The 15,038-nt window shown below is 45.8% G+C and overlaps 8 protein-coding genes and 1 non-coding gene across 9 annotated transcripts; 4 read left to right on the forward strand and 5 right to left on the reverse strand. All coding sequences in view use genetic code 12, as the record gives it.

Annotated features, from left to right (window-relative positions):
- Nucleotides 1-805: 805 nt before the first annotated feature.
- On the forward strand, nucleotides 806-1,159 carry CXQ87_003421 (uncharacterized protein; the record flags this gene model as incomplete). Its single annotated transcript, XM_025481898.1, has 1 exon — nucleotides 806-1,159. One exon carries the CDS (start codon nucleotides 806-808, stop codon nucleotides 1,157-1,159), a length of 354 nt encoding a protein of 117 aa, XP_025336516.1.
- A 1,160-nt stretch (nucleotides 1,160-2,319) lies between these two features.
- On the forward strand, nucleotides 2,320-3,583 carry CXQ87_003422 (uncharacterized protein; the record flags this gene model as incomplete). Its single annotated transcript, XM_025481899.1, has 3 exons — nucleotides 2,320-2,906; nucleotides 2,933-3,400; nucleotides 3,427-3,583. 3 exons carry the CDS (start codon nucleotides 2,320-2,322, stop codon nucleotides 3,581-3,583), a joined length of 1,212 nt encoding a protein of 403 aa, XP_025336517.1.
- An 897-nt stretch (nucleotides 3,584-4,480) lies between these two features.
- CXQ87_003423 lies at nucleotides 4,481-4,554 on the forward strand. The gene has a single exon. It is a non-coding gene; the product is annotated as a tRNA-Val (tRNA).
- Nucleotides 4,555-4,931: 377 nt separating this feature from the next.
- On the reverse strand, nucleotides 4,932-5,765 carry CXQ87_003424 (uncharacterized protein; the record flags this gene model as incomplete). Its single annotated transcript, XM_025481900.1, has 1 exon — nucleotides 4,932-5,765. The coding sequence occupies one exon, from the start codon at nucleotides 5,763-5,765 to the stop codon at nucleotides 4,932-4,934; it is 834 nt and encodes a 277-aa protein (XP_025336518.1).
- Nucleotides 5,766-6,485: 720 nt separating this feature from the next.
- Nucleotides 6,486-7,607, reverse strand: CXQ87_003425 (uncharacterized protein; the record flags this gene model as incomplete). The annotated part of the gene is made up of 1 exon (XM_025481901.1): nucleotides 6,486-7,607. The coding sequence occupies one exon, from the start codon at nucleotides 7,605-7,607 to the stop codon at nucleotides 6,486-6,488; it is 1,122 nt and encodes a 373-aa protein (XP_025336519.1).
- A 1,121-nt stretch (nucleotides 7,608-8,728) lies between these two features.
- Nucleotides 8,729-10,236, reverse strand: CXQ87_003426 (uncharacterized protein; the record flags this gene model as incomplete). The annotated part of the gene is made up of 2 exons (XM_025481902.1): nucleotides 8,729-8,907; nucleotides 9,540-10,236. 2 exons carry the CDS (start codon nucleotides 10,234-10,236, stop codon nucleotides 8,729-8,731), a joined length of 876 nt encoding a protein of 291 aa, XP_025336520.1.
- A 1,005-nt stretch (nucleotides 10,237-11,241) lies between these two features.
- Nucleotides 11,242-11,604, reverse strand: CXQ87_003427 (uncharacterized protein; the record flags this gene model as incomplete). Its single annotated transcript, XM_025481903.1, has 1 exon — nucleotides 11,242-11,604. One exon carries the CDS (start codon nucleotides 11,602-11,604, stop codon nucleotides 11,242-11,244), a length of 363 nt encoding a protein of 120 aa, XP_025336521.1.
- A 1,042-nt stretch (nucleotides 11,605-12,646) lies between these two features.
- Nucleotides 12,647-13,231, forward strand: CXQ87_003428 (DNA-directed RNA polymerase III subunit; the record flags this gene model as incomplete). The annotated part of the gene is made up of 1 exon (XM_025481904.1): nucleotides 12,647-13,231. The coding sequence occupies one exon, from the start codon at nucleotides 12,647-12,649 to the stop codon at nucleotides 13,229-13,231; it is 585 nt and encodes a 194-aa protein (XP_025336522.1).
- A 24-nt stretch (nucleotides 13,232-13,255) lies between these two features.
- Nucleotides 13,256-14,596, reverse strand: RPT1 (proteasome regulatory particle base subunit; the record flags this gene model as incomplete). The annotated part of the gene is made up of 1 exon (XM_025481905.1): nucleotides 13,256-14,596. The coding sequence occupies one exon, from the start codon at nucleotides 14,594-14,596 to the stop codon at nucleotides 13,256-13,258; it is 1,341 nt and encodes a 446-aa protein (XP_025336523.1).
- Nucleotides 14,597-15,038: the final 442 nt, after the last annotated feature.

A 15,038-nucleotide genomic window follows, 5' to 3' on the forward strand; every position in this document is an offset into this window, starting at 1 on the left:
CAAGTCTGATGCTTTTCGCTTGAATTTTTGCTTCAATTGGCTGATTCTAAAAGAGAGGCCCGTTGGTTGCTGGCTCTTAGGGATGTTTTAGAGTTTCCAGCGTAGAGGCTGGAGGTGAAAGAGGGGGGTTTGTTTGGGTTATAGTGGGAGGGTGGTGTTTTATTTGCGGGTGTATTCTGAAGGTGATAGAGAGGGTTGTTTTGGATTCATAATGACTATGACCATGATCCCGATCTCCGTGATCACTGTGCTTTTTTTTCGGATCTTTTCTGAAACGCACGATTTTGTGTTAAAAAAGAAATGGAATTCAGTCCCTTTGAATATGTTGTTGATAGCTTTTTGGGACGAGATTGACTGGAACTCGAGAACAAACCAGGACAGAGGAGACTAGATTCAATCAGGAACTAGCTGAATATCAAATGTGATGAAACTGGGGCTGAAATCATTTTTTTTTTTTTTTTTTTTTTGGTGGACCTTTAAATCGAGATGTCTATTCATTTGGACTCTTTGGTTCATTCCAAGGAACATCTTGACGTTCTGATAGAGTTCAGTGTTGAAGACATCTTGCTATTTTTCATACGAAACTTCAAACGGCAAGTTCAATAAACCTTCACCCGTTCTTCATATATAATTCTTTTTTATTAACGCTGGCCATCGAAAGAAAAATTCGAATCATGCAAAATCCCTCCAATCCTCCGCTGTAAAACTCGGCAACTCGAGTCATGACAGATTAATAATAATCCAGCCACTGTTTCGAATAAGTATAAAGAATTCAGCCCAGGCACCTCAAACCCTTCTATCTAAAATGGAACCGATTTTGATATTTCTTATCTGTTGGTTCAGTTTTGGATTTGTTGCAACATGTATTGGTGCTTGGTGCTGGGAAAACAGGGAAAAGAAGGAGAGACATGTGCCCGTTCAATCTGCTAATACTGGTAACAATCCACAAGCTGTTCAGGAGACTGCTGCTCAGCCTAATCAAGAAATCACAGTTCCAGAGGGTACTGCTGCTTCAGTCCACGAGAGTATACGTCTTGAAGATTTACCATCCACGACGACCGGCGAGGGTCTGAATTCAAATGCCTCTGTGGAGACGCCGTTGCCTGTCTATCAAAGCGACCTTTTGCCCCAGTATAGTGAGGTTGAGTTTGATAGGTAGGTGGACCGTTTGATGGGGTTGTTACATGATGAAGTGGGCATAGCGGCATATGGGTTGAGTTATTGGAATTTGGGGTCTTTGTCGGTTGATATGTAGTTAACGATTGGAGTCTTTGGGGAAGGCTCGTGAGTGTTGGATATTGGACCCGAACGTTGAAAGGACGACGATTACAGTCTTAATACTAAATTTAAACGAGTTTCACGTAAAAGGCTACCTTATTGCTCCAGGTGGCTGATCCCAGAAGAGAGCTCCCTTGGTTGCTGGTTCATCTTGATGTGCCTTTCCGATTTCATTCTTATTCGAAAAACTGAAGGCTTGCGGGAACTTTGACTTCCGGAATTCTATTTGTTATTCCAGCTATAACAGCTCTTTCTCCCTATTTATTAAACGCTCTTTATTAATCAAAATCTCTCTATTCATGAAAATAGAGCTACCTATTAGCTAGCTTTAGATTCAGGACACTTGTAGTATATGTGAGTTTGTAGGCTCTGATGCATACATAGTCATCACATTTAAGTTTTTGTACTGGCGATACGACGGAGCCATCCTGTTCCAAAGATTCAGTTTTTTAATTGCCAGAATGTCAAAATTAAAAAAAGAAAAAATAAAACATCGGAAAACAGGCGAAAGTGTGGTACGTCAGCAGTTCAATAAGGATGTTTGAACCTTACTACATTCAAATGCCTACGACGACAAAAGCCGATCCTAAAACAACTTCGTTGCCACTTAAGGGCCAAATACTTACCAACTTACGGCCCTGCTCCCCATCACATATCCCAAAATGGAATTTCTCGAGATAAGCGACCGCATGACACCAAAAGATACAATTACCAAATCCACTGACCAAGGCGTGACGCCTCTTTTTCCAATTGCCTATTCTCTTTCAGTTACACCATTTCCAGTAACTCCAGCTGCCTTCCCACCAGCGTGACCCTGTTCTGGTCATCCACCTCACCTTCCTAAATAATTTCACAAACGGAAGGCCCACCAGAACAACATAAATACGCCCGATTTCCCCAAATTAATTTTCCCTTCTCTACCACATTCTGGCCCACCGTTCTGACCCACCACGTTAGAACCCTTTGTCTCTGATCAATTTATTGCTTCACAGACCACAAAACTACCAAAGCTACTACAAGTACTACCCAATTAACTGAGAAATGTGTTTCCAGTGTCACGAAATCAACGGCAACTTCTTCCCCGCCGCCGTTTTCAACGCTACTTTTGACGCCTCCGGTTTGATGGAAATCAACCACGGTGCCAACCACACTCTGCTTGAGTGGAGAAAGGGCCAATTCGAACGCATGAAGGCCTTAATCCAGCAAGCCAGTTCTGACGATTCTGCTCGCAGAAACGCCCAGGCTCTCTATGAAACGAAGCTTCAGGAATTCTTCCAGCGCAATTGTCCTTCCTGGGATGAAGAAGTTGAAGAAGTTGAAGAGGTCGTTTTAGAGAGTCTGAAGCAGGATTCTAAGCCTGAGGAGAAGCCTGAAGACGAGAAGAATGAAGAAAACTCCGATTCTGAGTCTTCTTCCGATGCTTCCTCTGAGGCCCCATTGGAATCCTCCAACAATACCTCCCCAGCTTCCTCTCCAGTATCCAAGGCTGCTGTTTTGGACATCTTCCAGGAGACCAAGACAGAGGTCACTGAATTTTTTGAAAAGCACTCTGAAGTCACTGACACTCCAGAAGTGACCGATGACGAGCTTTTCGAAAGCCTTGAGGAGCTGTACAGCGAGTTCAAGAAGTCCTACGGAGCTTCCCCAAATGAAGCCCCACCTTCCCAAATGAAGCCTCAGTTTCTAATAAAGCTGTTTTTTCTTTTTCCTCTCCAAAGCCCGGCTCCCTTCCCCTGGGCCACGGATGGCTTTACAACAATGGCATTTTCACCATTCCTGAGGAAGACGAGCCTGAGGAGATTTCACAAACTGAAATGACCACTTCTCTTTTTACTTGGACCATGGTTCCGGGTGCAACTTTGCCCCGCTGTGAGCCAAAGCAAACAAAGTATCCAAATCAGGAGTCTTCTGGAGTTCAGAAGCTCTCTTGTGCTGGAAATTATGAAGTTCTGGAGGTTTCACAACCTGAGACTTTGCAAGCCAACTCGAACCAGGACTGTTCCCCCAGTCCTACCTTTTTCCAGAACCCTACTTGTTCTGATCCTTCTCCATCATCGAATGCGGACCGCCCGGCTCCAACCAACCTGGCCTACTGTCTAGAGGACTTCCCTTCTTTAGACACGTTTTGGCGCAAACGCCCAAAAAAAGCTTTCTTCCTGGCGACTTTTTCAAGTTTCGGGAACTCTGCTACCCGAAGGAGGCTGCCTCGTTTTTGCCCGGTGAATGCTTCAGGCTTTGGTCTTTGAGGACTACCAGAAGAGGTCCTCGGAGACTGAGAAGACGTGCTAGAGCTGAGTTGACCTAGGGTCGCTCTGCCGAAGAGAAAAAGATAAAAATAAGAAAAAAAAAAAAAAAACTGTACTATATTAATAATCTAAATTAAAATAGTGGCGTAGGAGTAGTTGGTGGGATGGACATTGGTGCGAGGTATCCCATGATGTTCATAAGCTACAGGGAGGTAAAGGGTTTTCTCCAAATATTGTTGAATTTTATCTAGATAATAAGCCAGAGTAAGAAGGAAAAAAATTGCAAAAACCGCTGGGTTCTGGTAATACTCACTCTGTATTGTCTCATATAGACAAGGGCACTTGTATTATTCGCTGATCAACATGACAAAGCTGATTCGTCTTCTTGATTTGATTGAAATACATCTTCTTCTCAAGCTAAATGAAAAAAGGTAGCTGATGCACCTTATTTACCGTTCCGTTTTCGCTCCTCGGTCTACTCACACTCTGACCCATACGAGCTAAATCGTTATAGCTTTGCCAGAGATTTCGTCACAAGTTAGTTTCTTTTTTATCATTCCGCAGCTTCTAATACTAGCTTCCCATTGCCAAAACCGCCAAATAATGAGTTCATAGAAATAACCGTGTGAGATGAGATATGAGACGTCTTCCTGGGCCGGGGAAGAGAGAAGCTCTCTCAAAAATCAAAACCTATCTTCAACAGCCTAACATCATCTATCACCCGTATTTCAAGCTCAGAATCACACCTTCTTATTGGTTTTCTGGCAGACTTTTGATTGCATTTTTTGATGTTCAAAATCCGCGCTTATAGGCTGCATTTTGGCTTGAAACTCACAGCACCTATAGTTCTTGCTCTAAAGTTACAACAAAGCTAAAAATATTCATGTTTCAAGCTTCCCTTCATCCAAAGCTTTGTTTGATATATTTTACCAGCAGCTATTGTCTTTCACAAGATTGGTTTCGTGGTCTAGTTGGTTATGGCATCTGCTTAACACGCAGAACGTCCCCAGTTCGATCCTGGGCGAAATCACTCTTCTTTTTTATTTTTTGCAGGCATCGAATGTTAATTGGATTAAGGCCTTTTTGGTTCATGTTTTTCTACAGCCTCGTCGAACTATCCGCTCATTCCCACTGAACTGTCTACTCAGACTTATAAGTAATGCAATGTGTTGGTATCTATATACATGGACGGGACTAAATGAAACGGAAGTCCGTTATCAAGATCCGTCTCCCTAATCTCTAAAACCAATGTTCTGGTTTCAATCGCCCCAGAACATTTATCACCACTTCTCAGCCAAAAACGAACCACAATCCACTTCCATGGATTCAACGCCTTCTGGCTCTCCAAATGTCTCAACGTCTGCCATCTTCAAACTTCAAAACAACTTCAACCTCAGCATCAACCCCCTACTTCTCCTTCAGAAACTTCCCCTTCTTGCCCTTGGGCAACGCCTTGGTCTGGTTTTTGGCAGCTCCCTTCACGTAATTCGTGGCCTTGCCCACGTCCTCCTTGAACTCCTTCGCTCCAAGTTTCAACTGCCAGAACGGACCGTGCTGCTCCCGCAACTTCTGCTTCTTTCTCTTCACCTCACGGTTAACTATGCCAATCTGCTCGTCGTACGGAATACCAGCCTCGGCTTCGGCAATCGTCTCCTTGCCGAAAAGCAAGTCAAACACACGCCCGTCGGACCAGAAAAAGCCCCTTCTGTCCACGACCCACGACTTCTTGGTGGTCTCCTCCTTCAACACGAAAAAGAACAACGACTTGTCGGCAGTGCCGTAGAAACCCTTGCCGGTCCACACACGGGCATGGTGCTTTCTCGTCAAATTACGCAAAGGCACGGTGTAAACAGGCGACGGTCTGCCGGGCAACAACGGGTAGGAAGTGAACTTGATGTGCTCAACAGGACCAGGAAGATACCACATTCTCCTGATAAGCCTGGTGGGGAACATGGCCGTCTGGTACGCCATGAAGAGCATCACGGCGCCCATGATGCCGTACTTGCCGACCAGAACGACCCACTCTCTTTTCCTCAAGGCCTCTGCAAGCTCTTTCTCGTTCTCCTCGTAGTCCTTGTTGGCCTGGTACACGGCCCATTCGAGCAAAACACACCCGTACACTGTGAACACGACGGCGCAGCAGAAACACGCCAAAAAGTAGAGTCTGTGGGGCTCCAGCTCGTACAAAAGCTCGGGTTGGGTCTTGTTTTTCAAAATCAGAATCACCTGGCGAAACGACATGTTGGGCCCGACCCGGGCACGCCGGGACGCGGAAGAAGGGTCGGCACGTTCTCCTTGCCAAGCGGGAACATGGGGATCCGCTCCTTCAAGTCGTTTTTCTGGTCGCCTTCTCCAGGAATGTGCTGCTTCAAGTGTTTCCACTCGCCTTGCGAAGGGAGGCTTTTTTTCGGGTCAAAGTCTTGTGGAAGGTTTGAAAGGCGGCGGAGGAGGCTCGCCGGGGCGATTTTCGGCATCCGCCGGGCCGGTATTAGTGTGGTTCTGGAAAGAAAGAGCATGTAGTGGGTGCGAAATTTGGTGATGGTGGAGTTGAAAGTCGCGATGTGGGGTGGATGGGTATGAGTTACTGGAGAATGAATGGGTTTTTGAAATTGGGGGTTTTGGTTAGTAGGAACGAAATAGAGAGATCGAGGTGTATACTTTCTGTGGTTCATAGAGTTTCGTTACTTGTTTCGTAGAGTTGGGCTCATATGGGAAGGTCTTGATGCGACGGTGAAGCAGTGCTATGCTGATAGAGATACACCAAAACGGCGAAAAGAACAAGGGAGTGTCACACAAACTTGCTTTCGTTGAAATATTAAAGGCCCCTTCTGGGCTTTTAGCCGACTATTTCAGGGCACAGTTGGGTTGTTGGAACTTTGACTGTTGAAGGCTCTGTTCTTCCTGATCGATTCTCAATGCATTCGGCTGTATTTGCTAGCAGATAGTCAGTTTAATACAGCGTCAGACGTCCTCCTTTGGCTCATCTTTCTTTGAACCATCATTCGCTAGCTCCTCGTTCAGCTCATAGTTCTCCGATTTGTCGTTCTTCAAATCGTTGTTCTTCAGTTCACGCAACTTTTTCTCTTGCGAACTTGACCATTCTAAAAAACCTAGGATAACGAACCCTATAGATAGTAGCTCAACTGTGAATTCCACAATTTGGTGTGGACCTGGATGAGACGAATCGAGGAAAGGCTCGATTTCGGACCACCCTTTCCTGAAATCCCAAAGGTTCTTGGCTCTAGTGAAGATTCCAAGAAGCACACAAGTACAGAAGAGGTGAGTAACCGTACCAGGATCGCTCCCATCGTGCGTAAATGAGATAGCCAAGGACACCAGCATGAGAGCTATTGTGACATAAAACATACACTGCAACGGTTCAGAAGTCTGCTTTGTACTGGGCAAGTTGTTGAGAATTCTTGCTTTGAGGTCGTAGAGCCATTCGCCACTTGACCAATATCTTTTTTTCCTCAACTCCAACTTGAGGTCTTGCTTTGCTTCAGGGAACGTGGCCACGAACTCCTTCTTAAAACCGTTGACGTCCTCTAAGGCATTGTATTCTGCTATCTGGACAGCTATGTCTCCAGCAAATAAATCCACGATGTTATTTCCATAATAACACACTTGGGTGGAGTCGTCATTTATTCTGCAACCACGGAAATGTGCTTTGTACATTGCATGGGGCCATTTCTCAGGTAAGAGCAGCAGAATATCTCTCGTAGATCCTGGGATGACTGTCTCCAAGGAGTGAATGGTCTTGTGCATTTGGGTCAATAAGGAGTTGTCCACTTCGGCAGTAGCATAGTTGTAGTTGACGTAAGGGAACGCCAAAGAGGATAGAATTGCCACTGCATAGCCGTATGCAAAAATAACCCAGATAACAAGATCCCAGCTTAACAGTTTCTTCTTCAGGGACGACTCTTCAGTCACTGCTTTCTCAGGGTTTAAAGAGGGACTTGAGCCTTCGGTTTCGTCCCGTTTTTCTCCAACCTCCACGTAATCGTCAATTCTTCTTTCTCTCGTCTCCTGAGAGGTATTCTCAGAAAGGATACCCTTGGACTTTGCTTTTTCAGAGTCAGCCATGGTTTTTGATGAACAGATATGAGATAAGGTTATGCTGCCTCGAGGGCGTGCTGTGTGAAAGATTGGTCAACGCAGCCAATAGCCAGAGGACAAGGCAATTCCTTTGAAATTGGGATTTAACTATTCTTTTTTTTTTTTTAATTTTCCACCTTAAGTGGATTGTAAAAGTTGTAAGTCGAAGAGTAAAGACGATGCTCTTGTGTGCGGCTGAAGTAAAAGCCCCGAATCGAGCGCACCTCTCTGGTGAAGACAACCAAGCATAGTACAACAGTTTTGACCTTCTAATAAAAAGCGGTTTCATACTCTTTTTTTTCGATACCCTGAGCCCCAATCAACTCCACTACTTCGCAGGGTGGCGTAGTGTGATAGATATTCCATATCATATGGTAAGAGCTTCATTACTTCATTTCTTCTCCAATGGAATTCTTCTGGCTGTTGCATATTTCAGAACAAGCTGTACGGGAATGTGTTTGCGTTCGACAAGCTCCTTATTTCAGCGGTTGACCATGACAGTCAAGTATGTATTCGTCTGACGAATCCGTCACTCAATCCTCATATAACCCAAACTATTTTCAGCATGATAAAATGGTCCTCGATGCCTAGCATTCCACCGCCTGGGAAGCCTCCAATTTCTTGTCCGCATTACGAGAGGCAGGAAGCATCGCTCCGATTTTATCTCCAAACATCATCAAAATATTTGCAACAAAGCAAATGTGATGTGGACGTGTCTTCCAGCTCACAAGAAATGGGGCTAAGTGACGCCAGTCGTAATGCAACATCACAATGCCGCTTACCATGGCACATCCGTTCATGAATGAAAATATCGATGACCTCTCAAGGTTCCTGTAGGAGCCGTGCAGCAAACAGAAGCTGAGGTTTAGCAATTCTATCAACAGAGACGCTTTGAGGACGTAAAAAAAATACGTTATAAATAGGTCTGAACGGTTGAAAACGTCACTGAAAGTCACCTTTGAAGCATTTCCCTCTTCATCCTCAAATCTCACCTTGCCCAACGTGTCGAGAAACTCAACTTTGAAAGCGCTGGGGTCCTCCATTTTGTTATAGTCTGCGATTTGAAGAGCAATGTCACCCATAAAGCTCTCAAACGCGTTGAAACCAGGTTAGCACACAACCGCAGTATCGTCGTTAAATCGGCAAACCCCTGGAAGCGTCTGCTTGTACGTAGCATGAGGCCATGTCTCTGGAAGCAAAGCAGCGAGGTCTTTGGTTGACCCTTTGTTGACGCGTTCTAATGAAGCAATGTTGTGGTGCAACTGAGTAAGGAGGGAATTGTCCACCTCTGCAGTGATGACGCCGGGATACCACACAGAAGAAAATAGGAAGAATAGCCTGAAAAGACAGTAGGAAAAGAGGAATGGCTTGACTATGTTCGGGAAGCTTATCCAGGGTGCCCCATGCTTTGAGTTTCTGTCTGGCTCTGCTGAAAGTTTGAGTTCCTCGGTATCACACTTCGGCTCATACTCAGAGCTATTGAATGCATTCCAATTTTTTTCCTCTATTTCCATGGTTGTGTGTTTCTAGGCGTTGATAGTGTGTGGTATGGGGTAAATTTGACAGTTGATGCGGCTGCACCGTTATCTGTCTCGTGTGGAGGATCATCAAAGTGCCGGTTATTGGAAACTCCAGGGTTCTATGTATTTTCTTTGGGCTGTGGGAATATTCACTGAATTTAATGGACTCAGACTTGAACTTTATTTTAAGATGTGCCTTCTTTTTCATTCTTTCGGATTCGATTAGCCATTTTCCATCGAGAAGCTGCCCTTCTGATCACTCCAATGCGTGTTCCAGCAACCATAAGCACAGCTAAGGATCCTGCCAAACCTATAGATGCTGCAATATAGGTGTGCAGTTCCAGAGGCGCCAGCCAATGAGTTAGAAACGGCTGCAAATTCCTCCAGTCCGTCTTGAAACCATCCACCAGGCTGAACATGTAGCAGACCAGCATCATTGATGCAAGTGACGGAATGACAAGATCATACGGGTTGCCGAATGTGCGCAAGGGGGCAAGTATTGCCGCAACTTCATAGATCACAACAGCGATAAGGACAGGTAAAACGCCGTTTGAACTGTCACCGTTTTCGAGCCCTAAAAAATTGAGAAACTTTTCTTCGAAGGCACTCAGACCTTTTATTTGGTTGTACTCTGCTATCTGGAGAGCAATGTCATTCATGAAAAGTTTGACGGTGTTGGTGCCATAGTAGCACACGGTCTTGGAATCATCGTTTGTTCTGCAGAGCCCGTTGAAACCCTGCTTGTATACCGCATGAGGCCATTTTTCAGGTAGCAGAAATTGGACATTTTCAGCTGAACCCGCCTTCTCAATGGCATTGTTTATCTGAGTGAGTATGGAGCTATCCACCTCTGCAGTGAAGAGGGCAGTATTGACAATGGGAAATAGCAAGTAGCCAAGTTTGATGATGGTGTATGCTAGGACGAATGCTAAGATGCCAAGTTGTGTAGTGTTGCTGATATTGATCAGTGCTAGCCAGGGTACGGGAGGTTCTGGATGTTCGACTGTCTTTGAGGGATCGGATTGATTATGGGCATCATTGGTTGGGTCGTTTTGGGATGCAGCAGATTTCTCCACTTTTCTATTTTGCGTTTTCATGGGATTGTAGAATTGTCGTTTTCTGCCATGAGGATGAAAGTAGGTGAAACAGAGTCGGTGAGATTACCGGTTATCTGCTTGTGTGGAGGAAACCAAAGTTTAGACCGGGGCATCCTTGCATTTCCGTGAAGTTGACAGAAGAAAACAGTTGGAATTTGATTTAAGGTTTCGAGTTTTTTGCATTGAGAAAAGTTGGTTATGGTGTTGGTGTTGATGATGATGGTGGTGTTGATGCATATACGGATTCAGCGAGGCCCTAAGAGCTCTACATTGTGATTTTATGATTTTTATGATTTTTATGATTTTATGATTTTATTATATTCATTTTTGATGAATTTGCCTTCACATGTAATCTTAAAAGTTTTCTTCTGATCTTTAGTGAAGTTGTGTGGAAAGTCCACTACGTACATTGACTTCTTACTCTGGCTGCGAAAACAGAACAAACAGACGAAACTTGAAAAGACTACCAAAAATCCAAAATCTCATTAATTTCTAAAAAGTAGGCGGGACTGAGGCTGTTGTAATTAGAAGCAGCCTTTAGGTTGCTGAGGCCCTAGCTGGCTATGTTCCAGCTTCTATATCTTCGACCATAGGTATCACAGATCTGTACTCCACAGAATCCCCAGCAACGATCAGTTCGAGACCCTGTTTGGTTAACTTCTCTCGAAAACTGAGGTTATAGCTTTTGAAAAGGTGGCAAAAGGAAACAACGAGGTTCTTCTATGCCTCCATTGGCTCCACCATGGAATACCCTACCTTCACACTCTCCAAAATGCCCAGGGAAAAGACAGTCTTCTTGACCTGTTCCATCTGGAAGTACTCTCAGTAGCAATCTGACAATGAAGCAATTGTTAATCCAGACACCGGCCTCCATCCTAGGCCTCCATCTTCAAGACCTCATCATCCACCCAGTCCAGCCAAGTATCCATTCAGTCCATCCAATTATCCATTGCAACGTTGCATTGAATCAACTAGCTGAACCGTAAAATCATCAACGACTCCAACCTACCTCGCCTTCAGCTCCGCTCGCTTCAACATCACAGGCCTCTGCCCCACATACTTCCCGTTCATCTCCTTGAACGCCTTGAGATAGTCCTCTGCCTTGCCAAACGCCACAAACCCGTACCCCTTGTTCTCGCCCTTGCGGTCCTGAACCACCCGTGCTTTGCTCAAACTGGCGTACTTGGAAAAAGCCGCCAGGAGAATCGAGTCGGTGGCATCGGGGCCTAGGTTACCGACGAAAAGCCGAAAATGCTTGGGGCTCCAGCCTTCGTGCTGGGCCAGGGCCGTCACGCGCTTCTTCCGGCTGTGGAGGTACTGGTCTGGCCGTTTTCCCGCTGCTGTTCGTCGGTCCAGCGATTTGCTCATGGAGTTGTAGATGGTGTATCTGCGCAGTGCGATGTGGTTGGTGGAATTTGAAAAAGATGGGGGAGTTTGGGAAATTGAATGAATGTGTAAGGGGCGGGATTTGGAAAGTTCAGTGGTATTGAGGTTTAGTGGTTTGTGGAAATTCAAAGAGAAACGCTGTTTGTTCTCTAGGGCTTGAGTGAGATGGAACATAGGATGATGGAGTAGGGTTGATTGCACCTGTGGGATTAAGGAATAGCTCAATGGGCTAATTAAAAGGTTTGAGAATTGAATAAATTTCAATTCTTTGGACTCGAAGTATCTGCTTTATTCTTGTGGTGGTATGTTAAGCTAAAGAAATGAGCATTGATATGAAGCACATCTTGCTTACCCGAACCGTGAATTCGATTCAAGGAAGTCTTTTTTGAATCAGAGGTAGGTCCCATCTTTTAACAATCCAGATTTTCAATCTGACTTCACAGTCGAACTTGATAATTTCGTATAGGGCTATCGCAATGGTTGCAAATGGGCATTACTACAAAAAATTACCAAAACCGAAAAGCATGGGTGTCAATTTACGTAACATGATTATATTTGACCATTCGTATTGATAATTAATGATTCTGTGTTATTTAAAGAACATCTTTCGGCTTACTAATGAGCTCGAGAGTGGTTTCTCACCGTTTGAGACCAATTGTGCTGCAACAAAAAGAAATCGGCTTCAATGAAATTCAAATTTATACTATGTTCTCTCAAAAAGCTTTTATCATACTTTTTTTGAGAATCTGGCTAATTCTTCCTACACTATGCATCATACTCTCAAAACTCATCAGAATCTCGAAATGCTTTTCATTTTTTTCCTATTTCTTTTTTTCGGTTGAGGCAATATCACCACAAACACCTACACCACTTACATTACACATCTAAAACTCTTTAATGCTTCATATATGGCTATACACTCGCATCCTGTACTGGTGCCTCCTGGGGGTCCGCACAGGCCTATGTAGGAGCGCATCGCGACATCAACATTTTCCACCTCATCCGCAACTCCAGCTTCAAACCCATGTTCATACTATCGGAGCTCTCGGACCTCGTGCGTGTGCCGCCACCGTCGTTCAACATCCCGACGCCGGTCGCTCTCAAGGATGAGCTCCACAAGAAGTACGCCAACAAGGTCATCTCCAACGTGGGACTCGCCGTGTCGGTGTGGGACATCCTGGAGATCAAGGACGGTCTCCTAAAACCAGGCGACGGCGGAGCCTACGTGGAAACACAATTCCGTATGATCGTGTGGAAACCGTTCGTAGGCGAAATCTTGACCGGCTGGGTCCAAGAGTGCACTGCCGAGGGCATCAAAGTACGCATGGACTTTTTCAACGACATCTTCATCCCCAAGGACTACTTGTTCGAGGGCTGCGTGTTTCGGCCGGCCGAGCGGGCGTGGGTCTGGCAGCCAGACGCCGACACCGACTTGTACATTGACGTGAACGAACAGGTTCGATTCCGCGTTGAAGAGGAGGTGTTTGCCAACATCAAGCCCAAGTCGCTGGCTGAGGCATTGGGCCTCGAGACAGACCGGGCGCCTCCGTACGCCTTGGTGGCGTCCTGTCAAACCGACGGCATGGGTTGTGTCTCGTGGTGGGACTAGCTCCATGCACAAATGTATGGCTTTTTAATTGTATTGCATGTACTGCGAGGTCGACGAGAACTTGAGGTTGCCCTTGATGACCTTGTCGACAGCCTTGAGGAAATCCTTCTCGGTGGCAACCTTCCGGCGGGCTCTGATGGCAAACATACCGGCCTCAGTGCACACGGAACGCAACTCGGCACCTGTGGCGTTGGGACACAATCTCGAGATCAACTCCCAACGGATCTCCTTGTCACAACTCATTGTCTTGGCGTGAATACGGAAGATGTTGGCTCTGCCTTCCAAATCAGGAAGACTGAACTCCACCTTACGGTCGATACGACCAGGACGCAACAAGGCTGGGTCCAACGTGTTGGGTCTGTTTGTGGCAAACATGACCTTGATGTTACCTCTAGGGTCGAAACCGTCCAACTGTGTGATCAACTCCAACATGGTTCTCTGCACCTCGTTGTCGCCACCAGCACCGTCGTCGAAACGGGCTCCACCAATAGCATCAACTTCATCGAAGAAGATAATACACGCTTTCTTTGTTCTAGCCATCTCGAAGAGCTCACGAACCATACGGGCACCTTCACCCACGTATTTCTGCACCAACTCCGAACCAATCACACGAATGAATGTAGCGTCAGTTCTATTAGCAACAGCACGGGCACAAAGCGTCTTACCGGTACCGGGAGGACCGTACAAAAGAATACCCTTGGGTGGGTCGATTCCCAACTTGACAAATCTCTCTGGAGACAAGAGAGGAAGCTCCACAACCTCTCTAAGCTTTTCAATCTGCTCTTTGCAGCCACCAACGTCACCATATGTAACATCGGGTTTCTCCTCGACCGTCATCATCGTCACCGAAGGGTCGATTCTTGGAGGAAGTGGCAACTGGATCTCGTACTTTTGTCTGTCCACACCAACTCTCATGCCTTCTTCGATATCCGTAGGCGACACTCTTTCGCCCAAACCAACCACAAACTTGGCAATCTGCTTGATGTTGATGACGTATTTGCTCTTGTTGTCGGCATTGGCCAACATCCCCACTGCTGGCGTTGGGTTTGTGGCTTCTATGATTTTCGTACAACGGGCAACCTGTAAAGGCTGCTCCTGCGACATTCTCTGCTTGTCGCCCATGACATCCCATAAGTGAGGGGCACTGAGTCCCGTGTCACTCTCCTTGATGCCGATGTTCTCCTTGATTCTGTCCTCAACGTCCTTGAGGTCCTTTTCGATCTGTTTTAACGAATTGGCGTAAGGGGCGGCGCCGTAGGTTTTGAGAACCTGGATGTCTCCCTCAGAAAGAGGCACGATGTTCTCAGGAGCGGTGTCCTCGTCCTCTTTAGGTACGTATTTGTCCCAGTCAGCTTTTGGTGGCATGGTTATGGTTTAGTGAGTGAGTGCTCTGGTGAGACTTAAAGTGGCGAGGGTCGTGCGGAGGTCAAAAAGACGGTGGCCAGGAGGAGCCGGAGGCCTGTGGGCGGGGAGCTTGATGATTTGTTTTGGACTTTCTTGAAGGTTCTTTTAGAAAAGCGGCTCTTTTCTGTTTGTGTGGATCGGAGGTGTTTTGTACTGCCAGGTTGGCTGCGAAACTGCGGACATGGCTGCGAAAGTTACTTGCTGGTGAGCAAGGCGGTGAATTGGGATCCTGGATCTTTTTGCAAGGCAATTTCAAATTGTATAGATGAGGGTAATTTCTTCACGGTTTGATGTTCTCGAGAATCCACGTAGCATACCTCTTCGCTGAGCGTACGATATGGATGTTAGTGGTTGTGTAAGTTCGACGCGAAGAAATCGAGCTGGATACCTTGAGACAGAATGT

The sequence above is a fragment of the Candidozyma duobushaemuli genome, assembly GCF_002926085.2.
Source record: "Candidozyma duobushaemuli strain B09383 chromosome Unknown C_B09383, whole genome shotgun sequence".
Lineage (NCBI taxonomy): Eukaryota > Fungi > Ascomycota > Pichiomycetes > Serinales > Metschnikowiaceae > Candidozyma > Candidozyma duobushaemuli.